Source organism: Lactuca virosa, chromosome 8, assembly GCF_052849685.1.
Source record: "Lactuca virosa cultivar CGN04683 chromosome 8, Lactuca_virosa_CGN04683_v6, whole genome shotgun sequence".
NCBI classification, from domain to species: Eukaryota; Viridiplantae; Streptophyta; class Magnoliopsida; order Asterales; family Asteraceae; genus Lactuca; species Lactuca virosa.
In genome coordinates this window covers 382799029-382821612 of record NC_136433.1, presented here as the reverse complement: position 1 = coordinate 382821612, position 22584 = coordinate 382799029, and the positions used below count along the sequence as shown (strand labels likewise).

General features: G+C 38.0%; 1 protein-coding gene across 4 annotated transcripts; it reads right to left on the bottom strand.

The window, feature by feature from the left end:
• Positions 1-15131: 15131 nt before the first annotated feature.
• Positions 15132-19427, bottom strand: LOC145133201 (uncharacterized). 4 transcript variants are annotated; one of them, XM_079068135.1, is made up of 14 exons: positions 19032-19427; positions 18799-18951; positions 18411-18509; positions 18229-18330; positions 18018-18161; positions 17376-17470; positions 16901-17030; positions 16690-16794; positions 16470-16576; positions 16344-16395; positions 16178-16267; positions 15880-15964; positions 15606-15670; positions 15132-15491 (listed from the first exon to the last, which is right to left on the bottom strand). In XM_079068135.1, exons 1-14 carry the CDS (start codon positions 19128-19130, stop codon positions 15402-15404), a joined length of 1416 nt encoding a protein of 471 aa, XP_078924261.1. In that variant the 5' UTR covers positions 19131-19427; the 3' UTR covers positions 15132-15401. The 4 variants fall into 4 exon arrangements, 3 of the variants coding, with proteins under 3 accessions (XP_078924261.1, XP_078924262.1, XP_078924263.1); XM_079068136.1 differs by having other exon boundaries at positions 19094-19427; XR_013718468.1 differs by having other exon boundaries at positions 15422-15491; positions 16183-16267.
• Positions 19428-22584: the final 3157 nt, after the last annotated feature.

Genomic DNA, 22584 nt, shown 5'->3' with positions numbered 1-22584 from the left:
TGCCATCAAACGGGATTATCCAAGAATGTGAATTGCAGCAAGAGAAAGTGATTGCCACGACGGTTGTCGTCAGGAGTAGTGATGCTTAACATGGGTGGGTGAGTGTACCTATCTACGTTGGACCGTGGAGTATATGATAGTGGACTCAATGTGGTAATGACTTGAGGATGAGAATATGGAGTGATAAGAGAGTAAACGGATCCGGGTGGGAGTAATCACTTAGGACTGTCAGGGGAGACCATGGGGAGGGCCTAGGAAGAGTAAGAGAGAGTATCGTGTAACTGTGGAGAGCCATAGCATACGTGATTTAGAGAGAGAGTATCGTGTGACTGCGGAGAGCCATAACATATGTGAGTTAGAGAGAGAGAGAGTATCGTGTGACTGCGGAGAGCCGTAGCATACGTGAGTTAGAGAAAGAGTATCGTGTGACTGCGGAGAGTCGTAGCATACGTGAGTTAGAGAGAGTATCGTGTGACTACGGAGAGCCATAGCATACGTGAGTCAGAGAGAGAGAGTATCGTGTGACTGCGGAGAGCCGTAGCGTGCGTGTGAGAGTATAGTGTGACTACGGAGAGTCGTAGAACACGTGAGTCAAAGAGAGAGTATCGTGTGACTTCGGAGAGTTGTATCATACATGAGCCAAGGAGAGTACCATAAGACTGCGGGGAGCCGTAGCATTCGTGAGTCAGCAAGAGAGAGAGAGAGAGAGAGTATTGTAAGACTGTGGGGATCCGTAGCATTAATGAGCCAGCGAGAGAGAGATAGAGGGGAGAGAGAGAGAGAGAGGGAGATTATCGCAAGACTGCGGGGGGCCGTAGCATTCGCGAGGCAATGAGAGAGTGCCATAGGACTACGGGGAGCCGTAGTACTTGTTAGTCAGTGAGAGAAAGTGTTGTATAATTGCGGGGAGCCGCAACCTTATTAGTCAGGGTGTGACGTAGAGCGGCTCTTAGGCATGGGCAGCCTTACCAGAAGAGTCTATGAGAACCTGGGGGCTAAACCAAGGGCAAGACTGGGGTCTCGGAAGTGGTCGAAAACCGTTGTGTTTTGAGTTAAAGAGGGGTTGTCGCAAATCGGACGGATCGAGGCGTAATGCATCCGTATAATCGTGGAACATGGGTCATGAGTTGAGTGCTATATTGGGACGAGTGGTTCCATTTATGTGTCGGACCAGACTCTGGTGGGTGAGTTTGGTTCTATCTGTGTAGAGGACGAGCAGTTTGAGATTTCGGGTGGATCTCATTCTGAGAGAGATGTGTTTTCGTCTGATGTTTTAGACTTGAGTGAGCTAGTTTGTTGGTTTGGGAAGGACCACGAGACACACGGAACTAGTAAGTAGTAAACGACAAAGGTTGGAAGTGAGGCGGCTTCAGGAGGAGATTGTAGTGTTCGCTTGAGGTAAGGCGAACTTCGTGACTTCGCGTGTCACATGAAGGACTGAGATAGCTAGTTTGAAAGGGGGTTATAAAGAATGACTGGTTGGGCGAGCAATGAGTAGCCTTAGAAGTCCAACTGTCGGGTCGGGAGTTGACTTGGTGTTCAGTGTCGGAAGGAACATTTGAGAGGAACTGGGGCTTATGATTATGGGAGTTTGAGGATCATTCCTTCAGAAGAGTTCTGATAGCTGCTCAGGCGGTGGGTCATTGGTGGGATATGACCTTTCCGTTCCTTTTGAGTTACGACCGGGGTCGATTAGAGAAACATAATTGGTAGAGTGTTCCTAGATTTGTTATTCGATGAGCGATTAACATGATGATATCTTGCGTGGGTGGTCCGGCAGGGAGACGGACCACTATAGTTTTCAAGTTCTGGAGAGACAGAACGAGTACCGCAGCGGCAGATGGGTCTGTCCATTTTTGGGATTAGGAGTTCTTATTGGGTTCGATCTATGCGTTGATAAGGAGCGATTTCGAGGGCGAAATCAAATTCAAGTGGGGGAGAGTTGTAACACCCTGTTCTGGATCGTCTGTGATTTAGGGATTCATGGGCTGCAAATCGGGCATGAAGAAGTCTTGGGGCTGCGATGAGTTAAAGCGTAGGGCTTCTCGTCACCTTTCCGTGGATATGAGGATCATGGGAAACGGACTTATAACAAGGGAGCTATGGCAGTTTGAATATTGGGGAAGATAAGTCCTTTAATTGAAAAGGGTGGCAGCGGAGTATGCTGGGCGTACGTGTGTGTACGCTTAGCGTACTCATGTGCGTGACTTTTAAGTGGAGCCACCTAGTACGCTGGGCGTACCAGAGGGTATGCTGGGCGTACTAGGCACAGAAGGAAACCCTAAATAAGGAGAGGTGCCCCTATATAAAGAATGATATGGCCTCATTCTTGGCCACCATTCTCAGTCAACAAACCCTCCAAAACCCTAAACCTTCGTTAATAGAGCTTGTGAGTGCATTTGAGAGCCTTTGAGTGACTTTGTGTGTTCTTGGAGTAAATAAGGAGCATGGAAGAGAATAAAGTGAGAGTCCAAGACCTTGGATCTGAGCATATCTATGTTGGGAGCTTCACATAGAGGTATAAAGCTTCAAGCTTTTTCACTCTTTTGATTTGTGCATCATAGTGGAGTATTTTAGGGTTTTGTCCCAAAAGTTGGAGATTTTATGAGTTATTGAGCTCCAGAGACTATGATCAACCCCCTTTGAGTGTATTTTGTGGTTTTGTGTCATAAAAATTAGGGATTGGACGTTGGGATCAAGCCATGCATGAGATATGAGTATTTTGAGCTAAGAAAGTGAGAGTTTTGTGTGTTTGTGACCTTATCAGCCATGCAAAGGCTTAAAGTCACTGACTTTATGGAGTAAGAGCTATTAGGGAGTCCATATCTATGATTTGAGCCAAGGTTTTAACTAATTAAGACCAAAGGAGTGGAAAGAGTGAAGTTGGGTCATACGCTGAGCGTAATTACAGTACGCCCCGCGTACTGACCAAGTGTCCCCAATGGTCAACATGGACTCGTGAGTACGCTGAGCGTACTAGGGGAGGTACGCCCCGCGTAACCTCACTGTGGACTTTTGGGCTAAGTCTCATTTTGGGCCTTGAGTGTTGGGCCTGGATTTTGGGCCGGTTGCAATAGAGTTTTGGACTAGAGGAATATTTATATATGTGCTTTGGGCCCTCGAGTTGGGCTTGCCTTTTAGATGTGAGAGTTGGGCCTCGGGAGAGCCCATTTATTATTGGGCCTTGGTGGGCCCAATGGGTTTTAGGTTATTGATGGGCTGGCTAGTGGACTACCTATAGACCTAATGAGTGAGAGTTTGGACTTAGTTCCTAATTGGGTTAATTGTGGGTTTGGCTTAGAGTTAGAGGTCGGTGCGTAGCAGCAACGTTTATAGGGGTTGTTCATCATCTGAGGTGAGTCTTCTCACTATACTTACCTAGAGTGGTAACATTTGTGTTACCGGAGGGTCTTATGTGCTTATATTGAGTATTGTGATATCCTGCATTATGTCTTTGTGATTTATGTTGTGTATATTTCTGAGCTTACTGAGTTAGGACCGGAGGGTCCATCTGAGTCGTGGGACTGGAGGGTCCCACTAAGACACATTGACCGGAGGGTCTTATTGAGCTATAGCCACAAGAGGATAATGAGATATGTGTGGTATATTGGGGAACTCACTAAGCTTCGTGCTTACCGTGTTATGTGATATGTGTTTCAGGTTCTTTTTAGGATTGCGGGAAGGCGCCGGTTTGATTATACACACTAGAGAAAGTGTTATGTTTTGAGGATCCTGGATTATTAATTAAGTAATTATGGAGTTGTGTTTTGTGAATCAAATAAATGGGATTTTTGTGAAATGTGTTATGAGAATTATGTGAAATAAAAATGAAAATTTTGTTTGAAAATTTACGGTGTTAAAGCAAACCTGTCAATCTCAACCTAAGTCTCTCCTGTTTCCAATTTTCCTTCTCGAATCCCTCAATCTGAGCCTCCCTAATCGAATCCAACAACGGAGAATCAATTGAAATCGTCATACAAAGTCCCCCAATAGCAGAACTAGCCGTCTTGCGGCTCAAAGCATCGGCCACCACGTTGGCTTTCCCGAGATGATACTGAATCTCGTAGTGATAATCATTAACTACGTCCAGCCATCGGCGCTGCCTCATATTCAGATTCGGCTGATCCATGAGATATTAGAGACTCTTGTGATCCATGTAGATTGTACAAAGGACCCCATATAGATAATGTCGCCAAATCTTGAGAGCGAACACCACTCCTCCCAACTCCAAATCATGAGCCAAATAGCGAACCTCGTGCGACTTCAGCTGCCGAGAAGCATACGCAATACCCCTTCCTCGCTGCATAGGAACGACTCCTAGGCCGGTGATGGATGCATCACAAAATACCACAAAATCCTCAACACCCTCGGGTAGGTTCAACATTGGGGCCTCACACAATTTCTGTCTCAGAGTCTCGAATGCAGCCTGCTGATCAAGCCCCCAACGGAAATCCACGCCCTTCCTCGTCAGACGAGTGAGGGGTACCACAATCTTGGAGAAGTCCTAAATAAATCTCTGATAATACCCTGTCAACGCCAAGAAACTTTTGATCTTCGAGGGAGACTTCAAAACCTCCCACTGCATCACGGCCTCAATCATGTCCGGATCGACCAAGATCCCATTTTGGTTAACGAGATGTCCGAAGAACTGGACCTCTCGTAACCAAAACTTACACTTTGAGAACTTGGCATACAACCGTTCTCGCCTCAAGACTCCCAGAAGCTCTCGAAGGTGCTCCTCGTGCTAATCGTTGGTCTTGGAATACACCATGATATCATCAATGAATACAATAACTAATCGATCGAGCATCGACCTGCATACCCGATTCATCAAATCCATAAATGTTGCAGGCGCATTGGTGAGCCCAAATGGCATCACCACAAACTCGTAATGACCATAACGAGTCTGAAACGCGGTCTTCTCCACCTCCTCCTCTATAACCCTCATCTGATGATACCCTGACCTCATATCGATCTTGGAGAACCAAGATGCACCCTACAAATAATCGAAGAAGTCATTGATCCGCGGAAGGAGATAACGGTTCTTCACCGTCAACTTGTTCAACTCCCAGTAATCAATGCATATCCGCTGTGAACCATCCTTCTTCTTGATGAACAACGTTGGTGCTCCCCACAGCGAACTGCTCAGTCTAATAAAATGCTTGCCCAACAGCTCCAGAAGTTAGGAGGACAACCCCTGCATCATGGGTGGTGCCAATAGGTACGACGGCTTAGCAATTAGAGCCGCACCCGAAACCAAATCAATCATGAACTCAACCTACCCCTCCGTAGGCATACCGGGTAACTCCTCCGGTAACACAGCAGCAAACTCTCTGACAATAGGTACATCTGAAATCGAAGCCTACTTCCCAACTTGAGTATCAACCACATAAGCAAGATAACCCATACAACCATGCTGAATATACTGCAGAGCCCTGGAAGCAGAACAAAAGGCTGATCCTAATTTGGTACCCTTTCCATAAATAACTAGTTCTACCCCACTTGGGGTTCGAACTACTACCCGCTGACCATCGCAATCGATCATAGCCTCGAATCTACTCAGCCAGTCCATCCCTACAATCACATACACATCTCCCATGGGAATAGGGATCAAATCAATCGGGTAAGGCACCCCAAAAATCTCCAAGACACAATCCTGAAAAACACTCGATGCATAAATCCCATGTTCGTTGGCGATAAAAACCCGTAATGGACACTCCAGCTCCCCAAGAGTCATATCAAAACCCTACTAAAACACTAAGATATAAAGGACCGACTCGCACCCGAGTCGAATAACACAAGAACAGGAAAGGAATTCACTAAGAAGGTACCTAGTGGGATTTAAACATAAGCATATCATAAAATAACTGACAAAATGATAAAATAGAAACATACTGGTAACGACGTCCGGCGCCGCCTTGACCTCCTCAAGCATGACCTCGAGCCCTTGGGGGCTTCGCCCTACCTTAGCGCACATCTGTGATCCTCAAGCTAGCCGGTGTTGGAACTTCCGCCGACCTCGCTGTGAACAAGGGACAGTTGGCCTTAATATGGCCAACCTGCTCACAGTGGTAACAGATCCTGGTGATCGGTACTAGGGCCTGCTGATGACAATCTTTGGGATAATGCCCCTCCTTGCCATATTTGTGGCATCCAGTTGGAAATCGACAAGCACCATCATGAGCCTTGCCGCACTTGCCACAAGTGCGGTCCCTCTGTCCCCCAGGTCTCGAATAAGCGGGCTTGAACCGCTTTGTCGCAGGCTGTGACTGCATAGGAGCCTGCGTCAGCTCCCTTGCCTAGAGCTCTATCTCAATCTCCCGCCTCCTGTAGCTCAGCAAGAGTACCATAACGTTGGATGGACACAAACTGGCTGATATCCGTCTTGATCATACACAAGTGCCAGGTCATATGAGCTTGCTCAGAAGCAGCAAACTTAGGACAGAAAAGGGTCCTCTCAGTAAACATCTTGGTGATCTCCGTCACCGTCTCAGTCCCCTGCCTCAGATCAAGATACTCCTGATCCAGCCTCTCCCTCTCCAACATTGGAACATATCTAATGCGAAACATATCGTAGAACTGCTCCCAAGTCACAACAGCCCTCTACTCAGGAGTGTACAAGCCAGTCACCAATCTCCACCAATCCTTCACCCCTGACCGGAGAAGGTTCAGGGTGCACTTGACCTTCTGGTCAGCAGGGCAAGAGCATGTAAAGAAACACCCCTCCACATCATACAACCACCTCATCACCACGATCGGGTCCTAAACTCCATCGAACACCGGGGGATTCATATTGTCGAAATCTCGGTACTGTAAAACTGTCTCCCCACGAATCCCCGTGGAAGCAACAGTCGCGGTAGCTGCAGTAACAACAGCCTCAGAGAGTGCAGCATGAAGATCATCGAAAAGCTCAATCATGGTGGTCTTGATAGACCCAAATAACTCCGGAATCGATCCTCGGACAGTAGTAACCACCTCAGCAGCAATCATCTCATGAATCTGATCCTCGGTCAATCCTGGCCTATCTTGGCCACCCTCTCTGGCTCCTAAACCTGATCCCCTAGTGAGCAACATACAGAAAATAAACCAGAATATATCAGTCATGCCACATTTCATACCATAAAAGTTATTCTAAATAAATGAAACCTTGGGGTTGTGACTTCCTTGCTACGCGTACGGGTCTTGTTCTTCTAGTAGTACGGCTCCATACTACCTTCGATACCTACATGTATTTGTCTCGTAGGATCATCACAAACCGCCCTAACAATATAACATCTAGGATACACATACAACCTATCCTCACTCTTTCAAGAATGGCTAAACATTCCTCAACTACCCGGCTACTCACATATATACTCATCCATGAAACTTCCACCAACCCTGCAGCACTCGTGTATGCTAATCATACATAACATTGGATCCTATAGTCATTCGAATGCTTGATTCTAACCTAAGACCACAACCAGACAAGGAACGGGAAATAAGTCTAAATTAAACATTCTCATGCTATAAAATCTTAGTTATGTACAACTATGATGCATACACTAAGCAAGTACAGTAATGATGTCAATTTCATACAAGAAGTAACCCTAGGCTATCAAGCATCATATATCAGGCAATTCTATCATGCAATTCTTGAAGATCCCTAGCCTATCACTAACATGTTGTTCTATCATAAACATCATATCAAATAACAGTGTGGTAACTTGGGGTATACTTTCTTGCTCCAGCTGATCGTACACATCACATCCTTCCTTGGTTACTTTTGAAAACAATTTTGAAAACCGTTTTAAAACTTTTGCAGTTCCATAGTTTGAGTCTTGATTCACACGAATGCTCATCCAATTCTCTCAAACCAAGGCTCTGATACCAACTTCTAACAACCCAAAAATCATAGAAATTTAAAATTTTTAAAAACAACCCATTTCATCCATAAAGTGTTTACAAAACCATTGTTTCAAAAATATTATTCAAAATTAGAGTTTCCTATGATCCAATGTCATAAAACAGGAAGATATGCACGATCAGGCCTTCGCTTTCCAACGATCCTCTGAAGTAGTTGAAACAATGAACTAAAACTATAAGCCAAAGCTTAGTGAGTTCCCCAAAGTACCATCACTCAACATAATAAACAAAAGCATACAAACATGAGCCTTCAGCCTGACTGGACCGCCTCGCAGGGCCTACAGCCTATCTGGACCGCTCTATGGGCCTTCGTCCTGACTGGACCGCCTCGCAGGGCCTACAACCTATCTGGACCGCCCCGAGTGTCTTGGCCTTCAACACAAAGCATGAACACCTTAACCCAACCACAATATGGCGACATATGTAAGAGATAAACATAAACACAGTTCCAACAAAACAGATAATCGTACAGATCTACTAATAAGTCATATACCAGCATATACCATCTTATAAACCAGGATACATAACCTAGTGGGCCGACATTGGTGCCTTCGACCTACGAGTACAGTGAGGAAAACTCACCTCTCAGTCCGACGAGTAGCAAAAAAGTACACATCACCGAGTACAACTCCAACACCAAATCTACCGATCACCTAAACGAAACTGGTGACCTAAGCTTAGTTAATAATCCCAAAAGACCTAAAATACCCAAACTACTCTTAGGTCAACCTTGGTCAAAAGGTCAAAGTAAACAAACCAGCCGAGTTAACCCAACCAAGTACGATGGGCATTCCCAGCTGAAAGTGGGGCATACTCCTCTTGACCAAGAAGTTGAGGGTTTAACCGCGTACGCGCAGCGTACCATTTGGTACGCCCAGCGTGCGCACATGGTCACCTCAACTTCTCATTAAGAGCTTAATGCATCAATTCCTTATGTCCAAATCCAGATTTAATCCCAAAATAACATTATCAGTCATAAAGTTTCCAACTTAATGACTTTACATGGTTAGAAGTGCTTAATACCAACAAACCCTAACTTCTTAATCCATTAGGACATCCTAGCTCATGCATGGGAAGAACTAAGAGCCAAGATCATATTTGTATGCTTCTAGACATCTCAAAACGTCTGATAGGACAACTTATATGCGCTGGAGCATGCCATACTCATAAAGGTCAAGACTTGGGACCAAATGCTTCATGAATCAAGAACTAACAAGATCTAAAGAAATGCAAGCTAAGTTCAGAACTTTATACCTCTTGGAGGTTGCTAGGAAGATGAGGATTCCATATCCAAGCTTTTTTAATCTCCCAAGGTGATTCTACTTCCTTCCTTCTCCTTCAAGGTCACCAAAATGCACACCAAAGGTTAAGAATGCTCAAACAAGGGACTATGGTTTGCTAAGGTCGAATGAGGTGATGGAGGCTGATGAGAGAAGAGACTTGGAGGCCATAAGGATGTTTAAATAGGGTGGTTCCAAACCCTAAAAAATAGGGTTTGGGATCTTACCACGTACGCCCAACGTATAATATGTACACCCAATGTTCGTGCCCACGCCCAATTATTTACAAAAATGCCACTATGGGCCATTTTGCAACATTTCTCATACACAAGGGCTAAATACAATAATCTTCATACTTAGGGTTAAATTTGGAATTACCTCAACATTAGGATGTTACATGTTGACCTTTATGTCTCCTACCCGGCTACCCTTTGCAACTTTGTAAGCCTTTTTTTCCTCTCTTTCTCAATCTAACGTTTTCTCTTTCTCTCTCAATCTCTAAAGTGAGATGTGATGAAAAGAGATATGAGGTAAGAGCCTCAGGTCTTAGCTGTTAAAAGCAATAAAGCCTGCAAAAAGTTAATTAGTACTTTCATATAATAATAACAGTGTTATTTTTGTAAAAAAAACAAGACTAAAAAAATGTTACATACTTTGTTAGTTTGTTAGTACGATATATATATATATATATATATATATATATATATATATATATATATATATATATATATATATATATATATATATATATATATATATATATGTTAATTGTTAGTTTTGTTAATATTATTCATATATATTCATATGTTAACTTTTAGTTTTGCTTATTTTTATGTCTATTAGATATTAGTTATTTTATTATTTGTTAATTGTTATTAAAGTTAATTACAATTTTTATAGACTATTTTTGTAAAATTAAAATACTTATATGTTTCTTATAAGAAAAAACATCATAAATGGTTCTTATGTTTTTCCTAGATCTGAAGTTTAGTCTCTAAATTCAAAATTTTCACAGATGGTCCATGTGCTTTCAAAACTTTTGATGTGTGGTCCTTTTTGCTAACTCCGTATGGCCGTTAAATGAAGGGCATTTTTGTCATTTCACTACCCAAAGACCATTTATGAGGTTTTCTCTCTTTTTTTTATAAAAAAAAAAGAAAAAATGAAATTTAATATGAAAATGGTCCCACCCCCCTCTCCATATGTAAACTATGAAGCTTTAAACTCCATACCAGATTGTTTCTTTTTTGCTTTAGATTCACCGATTCTTAAACACAACATTCAAATAAATAAGAAACAAAAAGAACTAATAAAACCAAATCACTATGCAAACCTACAGCTTTCTAGATAAAGAAATGAATAAATCCATATGAACAAAGCGAAAACCACATGATCTGTTGTTGTAAACAAATCCAGAAAGAATAGAAAACAACCAAAACATATCCACACCACACAGATCAAACGATCTGAACCCAACATAAAAGCATAACGCATAAATTTACGAATTTTGATTTCACATGCGTAAAATTGGAAGGATGGAGGAGCAGTAGTATGCCGGAATCACACCCAAAACATTGTTGGCGGCTGTCTTGCTGGAGAAGATATGGCGCCGATGGTTCACCGGATGAGAAGCACAAGAAGAAGGGTCAGGCAATCTTGATATGGTTGTCGGTGTCTCTTCAAACAGCTTCGTTGGTGGGAGTTCGGTTTCATAAAATGACAACAAACTGGGTCACATTTTCCCGCGCCGACGACTTTAGACCCGGATCAACTTGTTCATCACCTTCCTAAATCGACATCGATTTCTTCCTTTTCCATCTTCAAGACACGGTGGTGGTGTAGATCCTAACATCTAAAATCTGGGGAAGTGGGCAATGGTGGTAGTGACTCCTCTCAAAAATTAAATCCCCAAAATGAATCCCTCACTTGAATCGAATCGACTTCCCCCGCCCCTTCTTCTTCTTCTTGTTCCTCACCTGCATTCTCTACCCTTCTCAAGATTAGGACCCCTCTTCTAATTGCCACCACTGCCGAAAGAGAAAAACATCAGGATTGCTTTTGAGCATCAAAAGTTCTTTTTGTAGAAGGACTTTTAGTGGAAGGACTTTTTGCAAAAGATGCTATTTAAAAAGTGTTTGGATTAGGCAAAATGACTTTTGATTAACTTTTATAGGTAAAGTCACAAAAAGTCAGGTTTTTGTGACTTTTTGAAACCCTTCTTTTACTCTTTGCAAAAAGTCATTTCAAAAGAACTTTTCAATTATTCAAACATCTTTTGGCTTTTTTTAACTTTTTGAAAAAGTTAAAAGTTAAAAAGTCAATCTAAAAGCAATGTCAAACACCCTCAAAATCCTGCTTCTTCTTTTTCTGAAGCATCATATCTGGAAACAGTTATGGGGTCTATGTGCTCGATACTCAACTTTGTAGACTTTTGATTGCAAGTATCGATACTCTTTTTTGTGTGTTTTTGATTTTTAGTATATATGTGTGAAGTATGTGTGGTTTGAGTTTGAAAGGAACAAGATGGGATGAAAAAGATGATGTCACGAGAGAGAGAGAGAGGCTTTCCATATTAAATTTCATTTAAAAAAAAAGAACAAATTACACGGATGGTCCTTTAGCTTTATAGTTTTTCCCTGATATGGTCCCTACGAAACTTTTTTCCCTGAGATGGTCCCTACGGAGTAAACTTTGCACACAAAAGGTCCTTATGACTAACTTTGTTAAAAAATCATGTTAAGTATATGTGAAAAGACAAAAATGCCCTTTGTTTTTATTTTTTTATATTTATTTTAATATGTTGTTAAATTGAAATAAAAAATGGGGCCTTCTCTCACTCTCTCTCTCTCTCTCTCTCTCTCTTTCTCGTTATATCATTAATTCTCTCTCTACCCTCACCTCTCTTCCCTTCCCGTTTTTATTCACCATCAGCCAAGGAAGAGGCTGCCAGCCACCAGAACTGCCCCTTCCTTCCTCTTTCTGTCGCAATCCAGCTCCACAAACACTCCCTATGGTTGTTGTTGTCCTCCTCTATCTCTGCAGCCCTGCCAAAAGGCTTGGTCGCCGGAAAAATAAACCAGAAGAAAGGAGGATGTTGCCTCCGATCTGGCCCCCTCCACCTCCTTCTCCAGTCGAGTAGCATCACCCCAAACACCCTATGTTTCTGTTTTGCTCGATCTCTGCCTCCCCTTCTCCTTGCGTTCTGTTGTCTGAAAAGAAAGAAGAACCGATGAGGTAGCTGTCAGAGCAGCCCCTCGCTAGCACCACCATCGATGCGAAAACCACCAGCTGCCACCTTTCCCTCTTCCTACTCTGATCGACAGAACCACCAGTTACCATTCCTTCCATTTTCTCGGCGGCTCCTTGACCCTTCGATCCAGCTGCTTCCTTTTCCCCTCGATTGGTGGTCGCCAACGACAAGAAAAGAACCACAAAGGGTCGTCGGAGGTCGGCTGCTCCTCCTCGCGATCTGCTTGACCACCAGAGCTTCCCGATTGTCGCTTTCCATTCGTGTTTCTTTTTCTGCTTCTCCAATCAGACAATAAACGAGGAGCATTTCCCCATCGTTTGTGTTGTTGGATCTCTAGTGGATCTACAGTTGATGTCTGAGCTAAGGATGAAGAAGACCAGAGAGAGAAAGAGAGAGAGAGAGAGAGAGAGAGAGAGAGAGAGAGAAGGATCATTTATGTACAAAAAACAAAGGGCATTTTCTTCATTTACAATTACTTAACAGAATCTGTTAACAGAGTTAGTCATAAGGGCCTTTTACGTGCAAGGTTTGCTCCGTAGGGACCATCTCAGGGAAAAAAGTTTTGTAGGGACCATATCAGGGAAAAACTATAAAGCTAAAGGACCATCCGTGTAATTTGTTCAAAAAAAAAGAGAAAATCTCATAAATGGTCTCTAGGCATTAAAATGACGAAAATGTTTTTCATTTAACGGCCAAAAGCTGACGGAGTTAGCAAAAAAGACCAAACATCAAAAGTTTTGAAAGCACAGGACAATCTGTGAAATTTTTTGAACTTAAGAATTAAACTTCAAATTTGAAAAAAAAAACAAAAAAAAACAAAAAGCAAAAAAACAAACAGGAACCATTTATGATGTTTTTTTCTAAAGAAAATAATCATTTTTAGTCAGGGAAAATGACTTAAAAAGGTAATAAAGTTTTAAAAATGTACAAAAAAGACCATTGAATTTTTTTTAGTACACAAAATAGTGAAATACCATTAAAGTATATTTTTTATACACAAAATATCAATGAAGTACACATGTGTTCAAATAAAACCTTGTGGGTAACCGGTTACCGCAGGTAATGGAAAAATGTCTTAAAAAGGTAACAAAGTTTCAAAACTGTTCAAAAAATACCATTACTTTTTTAGTATAAAAAATACCATTGAAATTTCCAAAATGTTAATAAAAAAATAAAAAAAAATAAAAAAAATAAAAAAAATCATTGTTGTTTTTTTAGAGCACCTTTTGTTAACTTTGTTGTTTCCGGATTATATAGAACACAATCATCGGAGATTAGTCACCGCCGTACCAGTTCACACTAGTTGTTTACTATCTTTCATTCCATCACTCGATCAGTTTGTATCTAAATCTATATTTAGGAATTCTCATGACATAACGTCACACTCGTTTCTCATTTGTATCTCTCTTGTGCCGCAACACTAATGAACGGCTAACATTGATGTATAATATGTGTATACATATAACGTATATATGTTTTAGGTTTGAGGCATATAATGTGATCAGGAAGCAAGAATGTTTAACTAATGTTATTACCCACTTACTTCTCTTGTTACCATAAGAACGATCGAGTGAAGGAACGAAAGAGATTTGCACAATAGTTGTGAACTGATATGATGGTTCATGATCTCCGGTGATTGTGTTCTACATAATCCGACATCAACACAATTAACAAAAAGTGTGGTATTTTTTAAACATTTTGGAAACTTCGTTACACTTTTAAGTCATATTCACATTTACCTGAAGTATCTGGTTACCACAATGTTTTAGTTGAACACATGTGTACTTCGTTGGTATTCTGTGTACAAATAGTAACATTAATGGTATTTTTTGTACTAAAAAAACAACAATGGTATTTTTTGAACATTTGGAAACCGGGTAACCTACAATAGCCGGTAAAATGGTATTTTGTGTACTAAAAAAACAATGGTCTTTTTTGTACATTTTTGAAACTTCGTTACATTTTTAAGTCATTTTCCCTTTTAGTTATTGAAAAATGATCATTTTCACCTTGTATTCCAGAGTCGAGACTGTCCTTTAAATTCCGGTGTTTTTTTTTTCGTTTTTTTTCAAAAAAGTCTTTTTACTTGTATTTGAAATGTTCATTTCGAAGTGTTTAAGATAACCATTTTTTAATCAAATGTTTGGTTTTAAGCCACATTAACGTATATATTTTCTTGTTTAACTTTTTGTTAGATTTTAGTAAAAAAAATATTTTTTTTCTTGAAATCATGGAGCTGTTCATTAGATTTCGGATTTGTTCTTGACATTCCTAAGTTTTTTTTTTCCAAACTCCAAAATTTCACCCCAAAATATGAAATTTCAAAATATCAGTGTGGTACATTTTTATTATTTTTTTTTTTCAGTCCGGAATCTTTCATTCTGACTTCATGGTTATTTTTCCAAAAGCAATTTCTTTTTGTTATTTTCTTCGAATACATTATGATTAGATTACTCAATTTTCCATGTAAAAACTTCTAATTACCTCTAAATGAGACATCTTATTCCTATATTTACTTATTTAGTTTACAAAACCATTTTTCCAGCTATGAGGAAAACCATACCATCCAAATGAGTTGTTTCATTATGGAGACTAGTTACAAGAAGACAATGAAAATCATTATCATCGCTACCTTCACAAGAAAAGACAAAGTCTTGTATATTTTTCTCCTTATTCTCCAAGAACTATACAAGAAGTACAAAAACCAACTTAAACTTATATATATTCATATCATAAGGGTTCGCTAGTTACAAAGAGTTTGGGAAGTTATAAATACAAACATTCACATAATTATTATTCACAACACAAACCATGATACTTAACGATAGCTTATTACATTAATAAGCATATAATAGTAAAACACTCTCTCATTACATATTGTAGACTCTATATAACATACAATACAACATAAGTATATCAACAAGGACAACTAAAAATTATCCGATTCTTGATGCTTTTCCCATCTTTCATTCAAAGTAAGCATTCTCTAAAGCCTTCGCCTTCTCCCCTACGGTTTTAGCTTCTTCTTGCTTACCCAATATCTTATAACCCCTCTCCTAAAACCAATAAACCATTACTGCTTTTATAAAACATATTTTTTTTTTCAAATGATACAATAATTTGAGCAACTATTGTTGTAAATTTTATATGAAAAAAAGCGGAATCTATACCAGCAAGCGCCATAAAAACAGGGTCCCGCCCCTCTTCTTTAATTGCTTCTCAATCACTTCAATCGCTGCAAAATGCAATCCCACGTTTAGGGTTATTTCTAACGAGGGCATTTAAGTCTTTTGTGCAAACGAGAGTTTAAGAGCCAACTTTTTGGGTTGGAAAAAAGTATTGACGTGTTTGTCTTATTGACATCCAATCTAATGCATGTCAAACGCAGTATCTTCTTATGTAACAAATGGGGCCTACATACAGACGAAAAACAAGTGGGCCTACCCTTTTCAGCTTGTCCACCATCAAGTAACATAACATACCAAGCTTCATTAAACACATCAAGTTGTTCCCCAGACGCGCCAACCATCTACAAAAAATTCAATTCTGCATATAAGAAATAGTTCGATCGCAAATGTTAGCTGTTAGCTGGTGGCTGGTAGCTGGTAGCAGTGTCAAGAAGACAAAAACTACAAATTTTGTGTCCCGCTCAATAAGGTGTAACGAGGTGGGACATAGACCTCGCGTGTGTGCAAAAGACATAAATGTCCTTCTCATCCTAAAAGAAGGAATCTTTTAACACCTTACAGTTTTCAGCATCAAAGTCTGGACCAAGCAACTCTAAGGCTTTATTGAAGTCGCCTCTCCCATACTCGTATGCAGCTTCTGCAAGCTAAAGCCATATATAATAAAGGGTTATACTAAAAGCTATAAAATTGTCATATTCGGATAAAGTTATGAAAACAAACCATTAGTCCTTTCTGCATTATCTTTCCCTTCTTTGAATTCATTGTGGAAACCCTATGAAAATAAATAGATAAATAAATAATTCATAGGGAAAAATAGGAAAGAATCAATAAAGAGTGTTTTCTAACTTCTCTTTTAAGCCATTGAGTAAATCTTGACCCTCGGTTGACTTTCTAGTACAAGCTAGGGCCCATAATATTAATAAATCAAGGTGCCACTCAAGATACCAAAAGCCCTAAGTAACCATATCATAATATAAGCAAATAAAAATACAAAAAACAACATTTTCTAAATTTGATTTTAGTCCATTGTCAAAATCTTTGTTTTGGAAAAATGAAAGAAACTCACTCGATTTGATAGATAACCTGCTAAGATCTTCAAATGATCATCAAAGAAACGGATTTCGCCTCTTACATAAACCCTCAATAACAATCCAATTGCATTCAAGTATACCTAAATGCACAAAACACAAATACAATAACATTAAAAAAAAAAAAAAAGATTGTTTTTTGTGACTTGAATTAAAGAAATAAGGGAAGGATAAAAAGGTAAAAAAAACCTCAACGGGAGTAGCATCACTTCTATCCAACTCTTTCCATATATGATTGTCATAGATTTCTCGGACTTTTTCAAAGGGAGCATTTCCTTCCAAGTAACAAAGAGCAACATGCCACCAATTGTGAGTGTTCCTACACATCGAGTTTAAATCTTCATTTCCTTTTTGTCTTATTAAGTTTTGTCTGGATAAATGATATTTTAAGAATATTTCTAGAAAATGTGACTTCCTTATTATGTCATTCTTTTTGCATTAAGTCAAAAAGAAACACTCGTATACAGATCCCCATTAAGTAAAAAAAGAAAGAGTGTGTAAGCATATGATATAGTTTTGAACATTAACTTCATTTAGAGGGGTATTTAGGTAAAAGATAAAACGGATAACAATTGTCATCAAATTAACTTCAAACCATATATGAAGTCAAAAGTTGAAAGATGTTCTTCACTTTGCAACAAGTATGCATTTTGAATATGCTTACATGAATGATGATAAAGGAGCCCAAGATTTTGAGCATTCTTCCATGAATTCCACTGCTTCCTTAAATCGACACTCGTATTGAAACACATGGCACAACTGCAAAAAAGGGCACAATAGTCAATACTATGAGAACAAAATATAATTTCAATAATTAGTTTTTCTCTACTATTTCTCCAAATTGTACTATGTTGACTCTAAAAAATTATAAAATCTATGCAATTTTCACCAAACACTCAAAACTCAAAGATCACTTTATTTATACAACCAAACACCCATAACAATATAACAAATTTTAAAGATCAATGCTACATAAAATAAGAAATCACAACATAAATCCTTGAATCAAACATCTTTATGGTGTTTTAGCAAGGACAAATCAAATAAAAAACATTATTGTTTAGTCAATTTACAGTTTAACCACTAATACTTTATTTTATTTTTCCAATCAAACCATTAAAGTTTAACATTTTCCCAAATTAACCATTTTGACATGTTATATTGAATCAAAATGGTTAATTTGTAAAAATTCCTATATGGTTTGAATGGAAAAACTAAAGTATTAGTGGTTAACCATAAAGATTCCCAAAGTATAATGATTTTTTTTTTTTTTGTAATTTAGTAATCCTAGAAAAGATTAGCTCACAGCATGTTGTGACCATGGATCTTCCTTGTTAATTTCAAACCCCTTTTTGGCAGCTTTCTCAGCATCCTCCATTCGCCCAAGCTCAAGTAGAGGAAATGCAAGCATTCCATATACAAAATCTTGTTCATTATTTGCAGGAAGCACCTAAAAGTCCATCGTTAAAAAGGGTAAAAACGTCTTTACACTTGTTATTGATAGAAAGAAAGTAAACCTTTTCAATGAGTTGCAAAGATAGATCGGGTCGACCCATGTAAAAGCATAGAACTTGAGCTCTCTTTAAAGACACCAAATCTTTAGGGAAATCATTCAGTAACTACACGAAAACCATACCAAATTTTAGCTAAATGATTAAAGATAAATTCAGTGGTATTTTATATAAATACTAAATCAAACCTTGGAGTGCAATTCAAAAGCAACATCATCATCCCTATTTGGTGAAATCAAACAATTGATTGTTTCAAAAACTGTTTTTTCATATGGAGTCGCAAATTCCTGCAGCATATGTTACAATTTAGAGGGAACCCATAAAAATGCAACACTAGAATTTTCCCATTTTTGTTTATTTATAGAAGAAAAAAATGAACCTATATAGAAAGGGCGTTTGGATATGCGTAATTTGCTACTTCTTGCATTTAGCCCTTTTTATATCGAAAATCCAAACACCCTCAAAATTATCAGAAGAAAATTAAACATGGATTTGTTTGTATACTAGGTAAAGAACTGAATAAAAGATCGAATGCAGGAAAACACATAGTGCTAAGAGAGGATAGTGTGAAATTACAAGATTGGAGTTAGCAGCTTGAAGAAGAGAAGGAACTCGAGAAGGATCAGAAGAACAGCACAAATGGGCAGCCAAAATGTTTGCTAATACACAGTTACGATCATGATCAATTGCTTCCATTATCACAGCCCTCTTTCTTCCATAGCTAAGCACCTTCATCAATCAAACAAACAATAACCAAATTCCATCAAAATTAAGTAAAACCCTTACATGATTACAGAGAAAAAGGTGACCTCGTGATAATAAGAGTTAATTGAAGAGATGCAAGAGGAGGAAGAGGTGTTGATCTCGTAACCCCATTTGTCTTCCATCTTTATTCCTTCTTTCCGCATAGTGTTTGTTTCTCAGACTTTCAATTTGATTGTGTGTGTGTGTTGTTGATGTTGAAATTATAGGATAATAATGGCTGATTTTGACGGCGGTTGTTGCAATCGGGGTTTTAGATGAAAATTGACAGCCGAGGAGATTAAATCAAAGCACTCCAGAATCCTTTCCAGCGGCAGAATTTGTTGGTATTGGAGATGAAGTAAAGATCAATTCTATCTGAATCAAATCCCCAGACGCTATTTTAATTCAAGTGTCGGATAGAAAGTTGCTTGGTTTTGTTTTGTGCTGTCGTGCTACGTTTCAAAACAACTACACTTGATTAAAAGTATATATAATACTCATATTTTACCGGTTACAGCGGGTTATAAATGATATTTATAAATTAAGAGAAATTTCGTCAAATAACCATTTATAGAGGGGGTGTTTTAACGATTTAACCATGAAAATCGAAGTTTTGTAGAATGACCACAAGATCCGTAGAGAGGGTGCTCTGCAGATCGATTAAAGTCTCTAAGGAACCTTGCACACCTGTGCGGAAATGAGATGGCAACACAAAAAGACAAAAAATTTCGGGGTTTTAACGGTTCCTCAGAGGTATTTGTGCGGTAACTATGTTAGGCTCTGCGGATCGCATGAATATTCTGAGAAATTAGTTTTTTTTTTATTTTATTTTGATTTTGATTTTATAAGCAAAAAGGATTATTAAGCAACAAAAATTATTAAAAAGTATCATTAATTAATGATCCTTTTTAATAATTTTTGTTGCTTAATAATCCTTTTTGCATATAAAAAAATCAATATATATATATATATATATATATATTAATTCCGCAGAGATGAACATCGATCCGCAGAGCCCAACATAGGTTCCGCAGAGACGCCTCTGCGGAACTGTTAAAAACCCGAAATTTTTTGTCTTTTTGTACTGCCACCTCATTTCTGCAAAGGTGTGCAAGGTTCCTCAGAGGCTTTAGTCGATCCGCAGGGCACCCTCTGCGGATCTTGTGGTCATTCTACAAAACTTCGATTTTCATCGTTAAATCGTTAAAACAACCCCCTGTAAATGGTTATTTGACGAAATTTCTCATAAAACAAACTACTTTTGTATGTGCTAATTTAAAATAAAATAAAATAAAATAAACTATGAATTATTATTTAGTGAATAACTATTGGATTTTTCATATTTTCTCATTACTCTCCATAATTTATGAACATTATAACTAACCCAATTATGAGTTTTATAAGTGTAGTTATGCAATATTATAATGAGCGTTCATAACTTACCTAATCTTTTATTTTATTTTTTTTGTCTAGTATAAATAATAAGTATTATGTATTGTAAAGTTTGATTGTTTTTACCACAAGTGATGAAATAAAATTCTTTACAGTCTTATTTAGTACATTGTTGTTTAAATAAATTTCTATACAATCTTATTTTCTACTTTTTTCATTAATTTAACTTCATATTTTATAACACGTTATCACGACTCTAAAAGCTCTAACTTCTTATCAGTCTTGCCATTTTTTGTATGTATTTTTTTTCTTTTATATAAGTTTACATGTATAATGCTTACAAAATATTTTATGGAATTTCTTAACTAATAATTCCTTAACATACAAGTCTTTATTTTGATTAGTATTTTCACTATGGAAATCATGCTAGACAAAAACTTTCTCCACTTTTCATGCCACGAATATGCTCCTGCAGTAACAATATCGTGAGAAAAGTTTTAAAAAGAATTATGAATTAGTCTCATGTCTTCTTGTGGTTAAAACAAAACAATGAACTATTGATGAAAAATCATCAAGCACGTCCGACCAGTTCTAGTCCATTCTCTAAAGTGAATACAACATCATCATATAATCATAATAGTTATGGGTCTAACCGAGGTCGTGGAGGTCGTTATAATTATCGTAACAACAATAACATGATTGCAAGTAACCACCAGAAGTGGGAAAATAACAAAACCCACATCCTATTGATAAAAGTGGTTAAGGAAAAAAATGTTCAAAATATTTGTCACCGATGTGGAATGACTGCCATTGGTCTCGTACATGCCGCTCTCCAAAACATTTTGTGGATCTTTATCAAGCCTTTCTAAAATATAAAGAAAAAAATATCGAAACAAATTTTATTCAAAATGATTTTCATGAAGATCAACCAGAAATGACACATTTTGATGTTGTCGATTTTTTGTCTACCCAAAAGGGATAAGTGGTGTTATGGATGGTGATGGAAGAACAATATTTAGTTTTGTTTCATAACATTCATTATGTTTTTATGTCATATTCGTTTCATGAGAAATGATGTCGTCACAATCTTACAAAAGTAATAGAATATGGATTCATTTCTCTAAGTCGAATGTTTTTTTTCTATTTATTTATTAAAGAGAAATATGGATATTCGCAAAAAGAAATGAGAAAGATATATGTCTTGTAGACAATGCAACAATACATAGAACTTTTAATAATAAAAAGTATTTTGCTTACTTATTAATTACAGATGCAAATGTTGATACAATAACAGGTAAATCAAAATTGATTGAAGTCTCTGGAAGAGCGAATATAGTATTACCACAATGATCACATATTCGAATGTTGTTTTCTTAATAAATACGCATGGACAAATAGTGTTATTTTTAAAACCTTTAGTTGTCAAATAATCGCTTAAACAATTGTACCACATGTGCCCAGATTGCTTTAACTCATATAAAGACCTTTTTAGTTTTATAGAATACATTTCTTTGGGTTTTGTACTTAATGCTTCAGGCATATTAAATCCTTTAGGGATTTTCATATACATATCACTATCAAGTGATCCATACTAGTAAGCTCTAACAACATCCATAAGACGCATATCTAAATTTCTAGTTACTGCTAGGCTGATTAAATATCTAAAAGTGGTTGCATCCATTACAGGAGAATATGTTTTCTCATAATCAATCCTAGACCTTTGAGAGAAACCTTGAGCCACAAGCCTAGCCTTGTATCTATAATTTTGTCTTTTTCATAATCTTTCGTACGAAGATCCATCTATATCCTAATAGTTTCACAACTTCAGGTGTAAGAATAATGGCACTAAAAGCCTTTCTCTTATTAAGAGAATTTGATTCAACTTGCATAACCTCTTTCCATTTAGCCCAGTCGAGTCTCTTTTCGCATTTAAGGACAGATTGTGGTTCGGGATCATCATTCATAATATCACATGCAACTGAATAAGAAAATATGGCACTTATATTACCATTTTTATTTTGGTCATGTGCTCTATTTGTTTTACCATAATTTATTGCAATCTCTTTTCCATTTATTTCCTCTCTTAGGGGAAGTTATGATATTTTCTGTTTCTCCATGAACATTTTCCTCATGATCAAGTGTACTTTCTACTCCTCTTCTTTTTTGGGGATTTTTATCCTTAGAACCAAACGGTCTTCCACGCTTCAGGCATGTTTTAGATTCTTG

Bases quoted from the DNA above. Each gene is read 5' to 3' on its own strand.
- LOC145133201 (XM_079068135.1), bottom strand. From the start codon at position 19,130: ATGCGGAAAGAAGGAATAAAGATGGAAGACAAATGGGGTTACGAGATC. The intron at 18,510-18,798 runs GTAATTTCACAC...CATATGCTGCAG, and splicing joins AAGCTGCTAACTCCAATCTT to GAATTTGCGACTCCATATGA. The intron at 17,471-18,017 runs GTGAGCTAATCT...CCTTTTTTGCAG, and splicing joins ATCCATGGTCACAACATGCT to TTGTGCCATGTGTTTCAATA.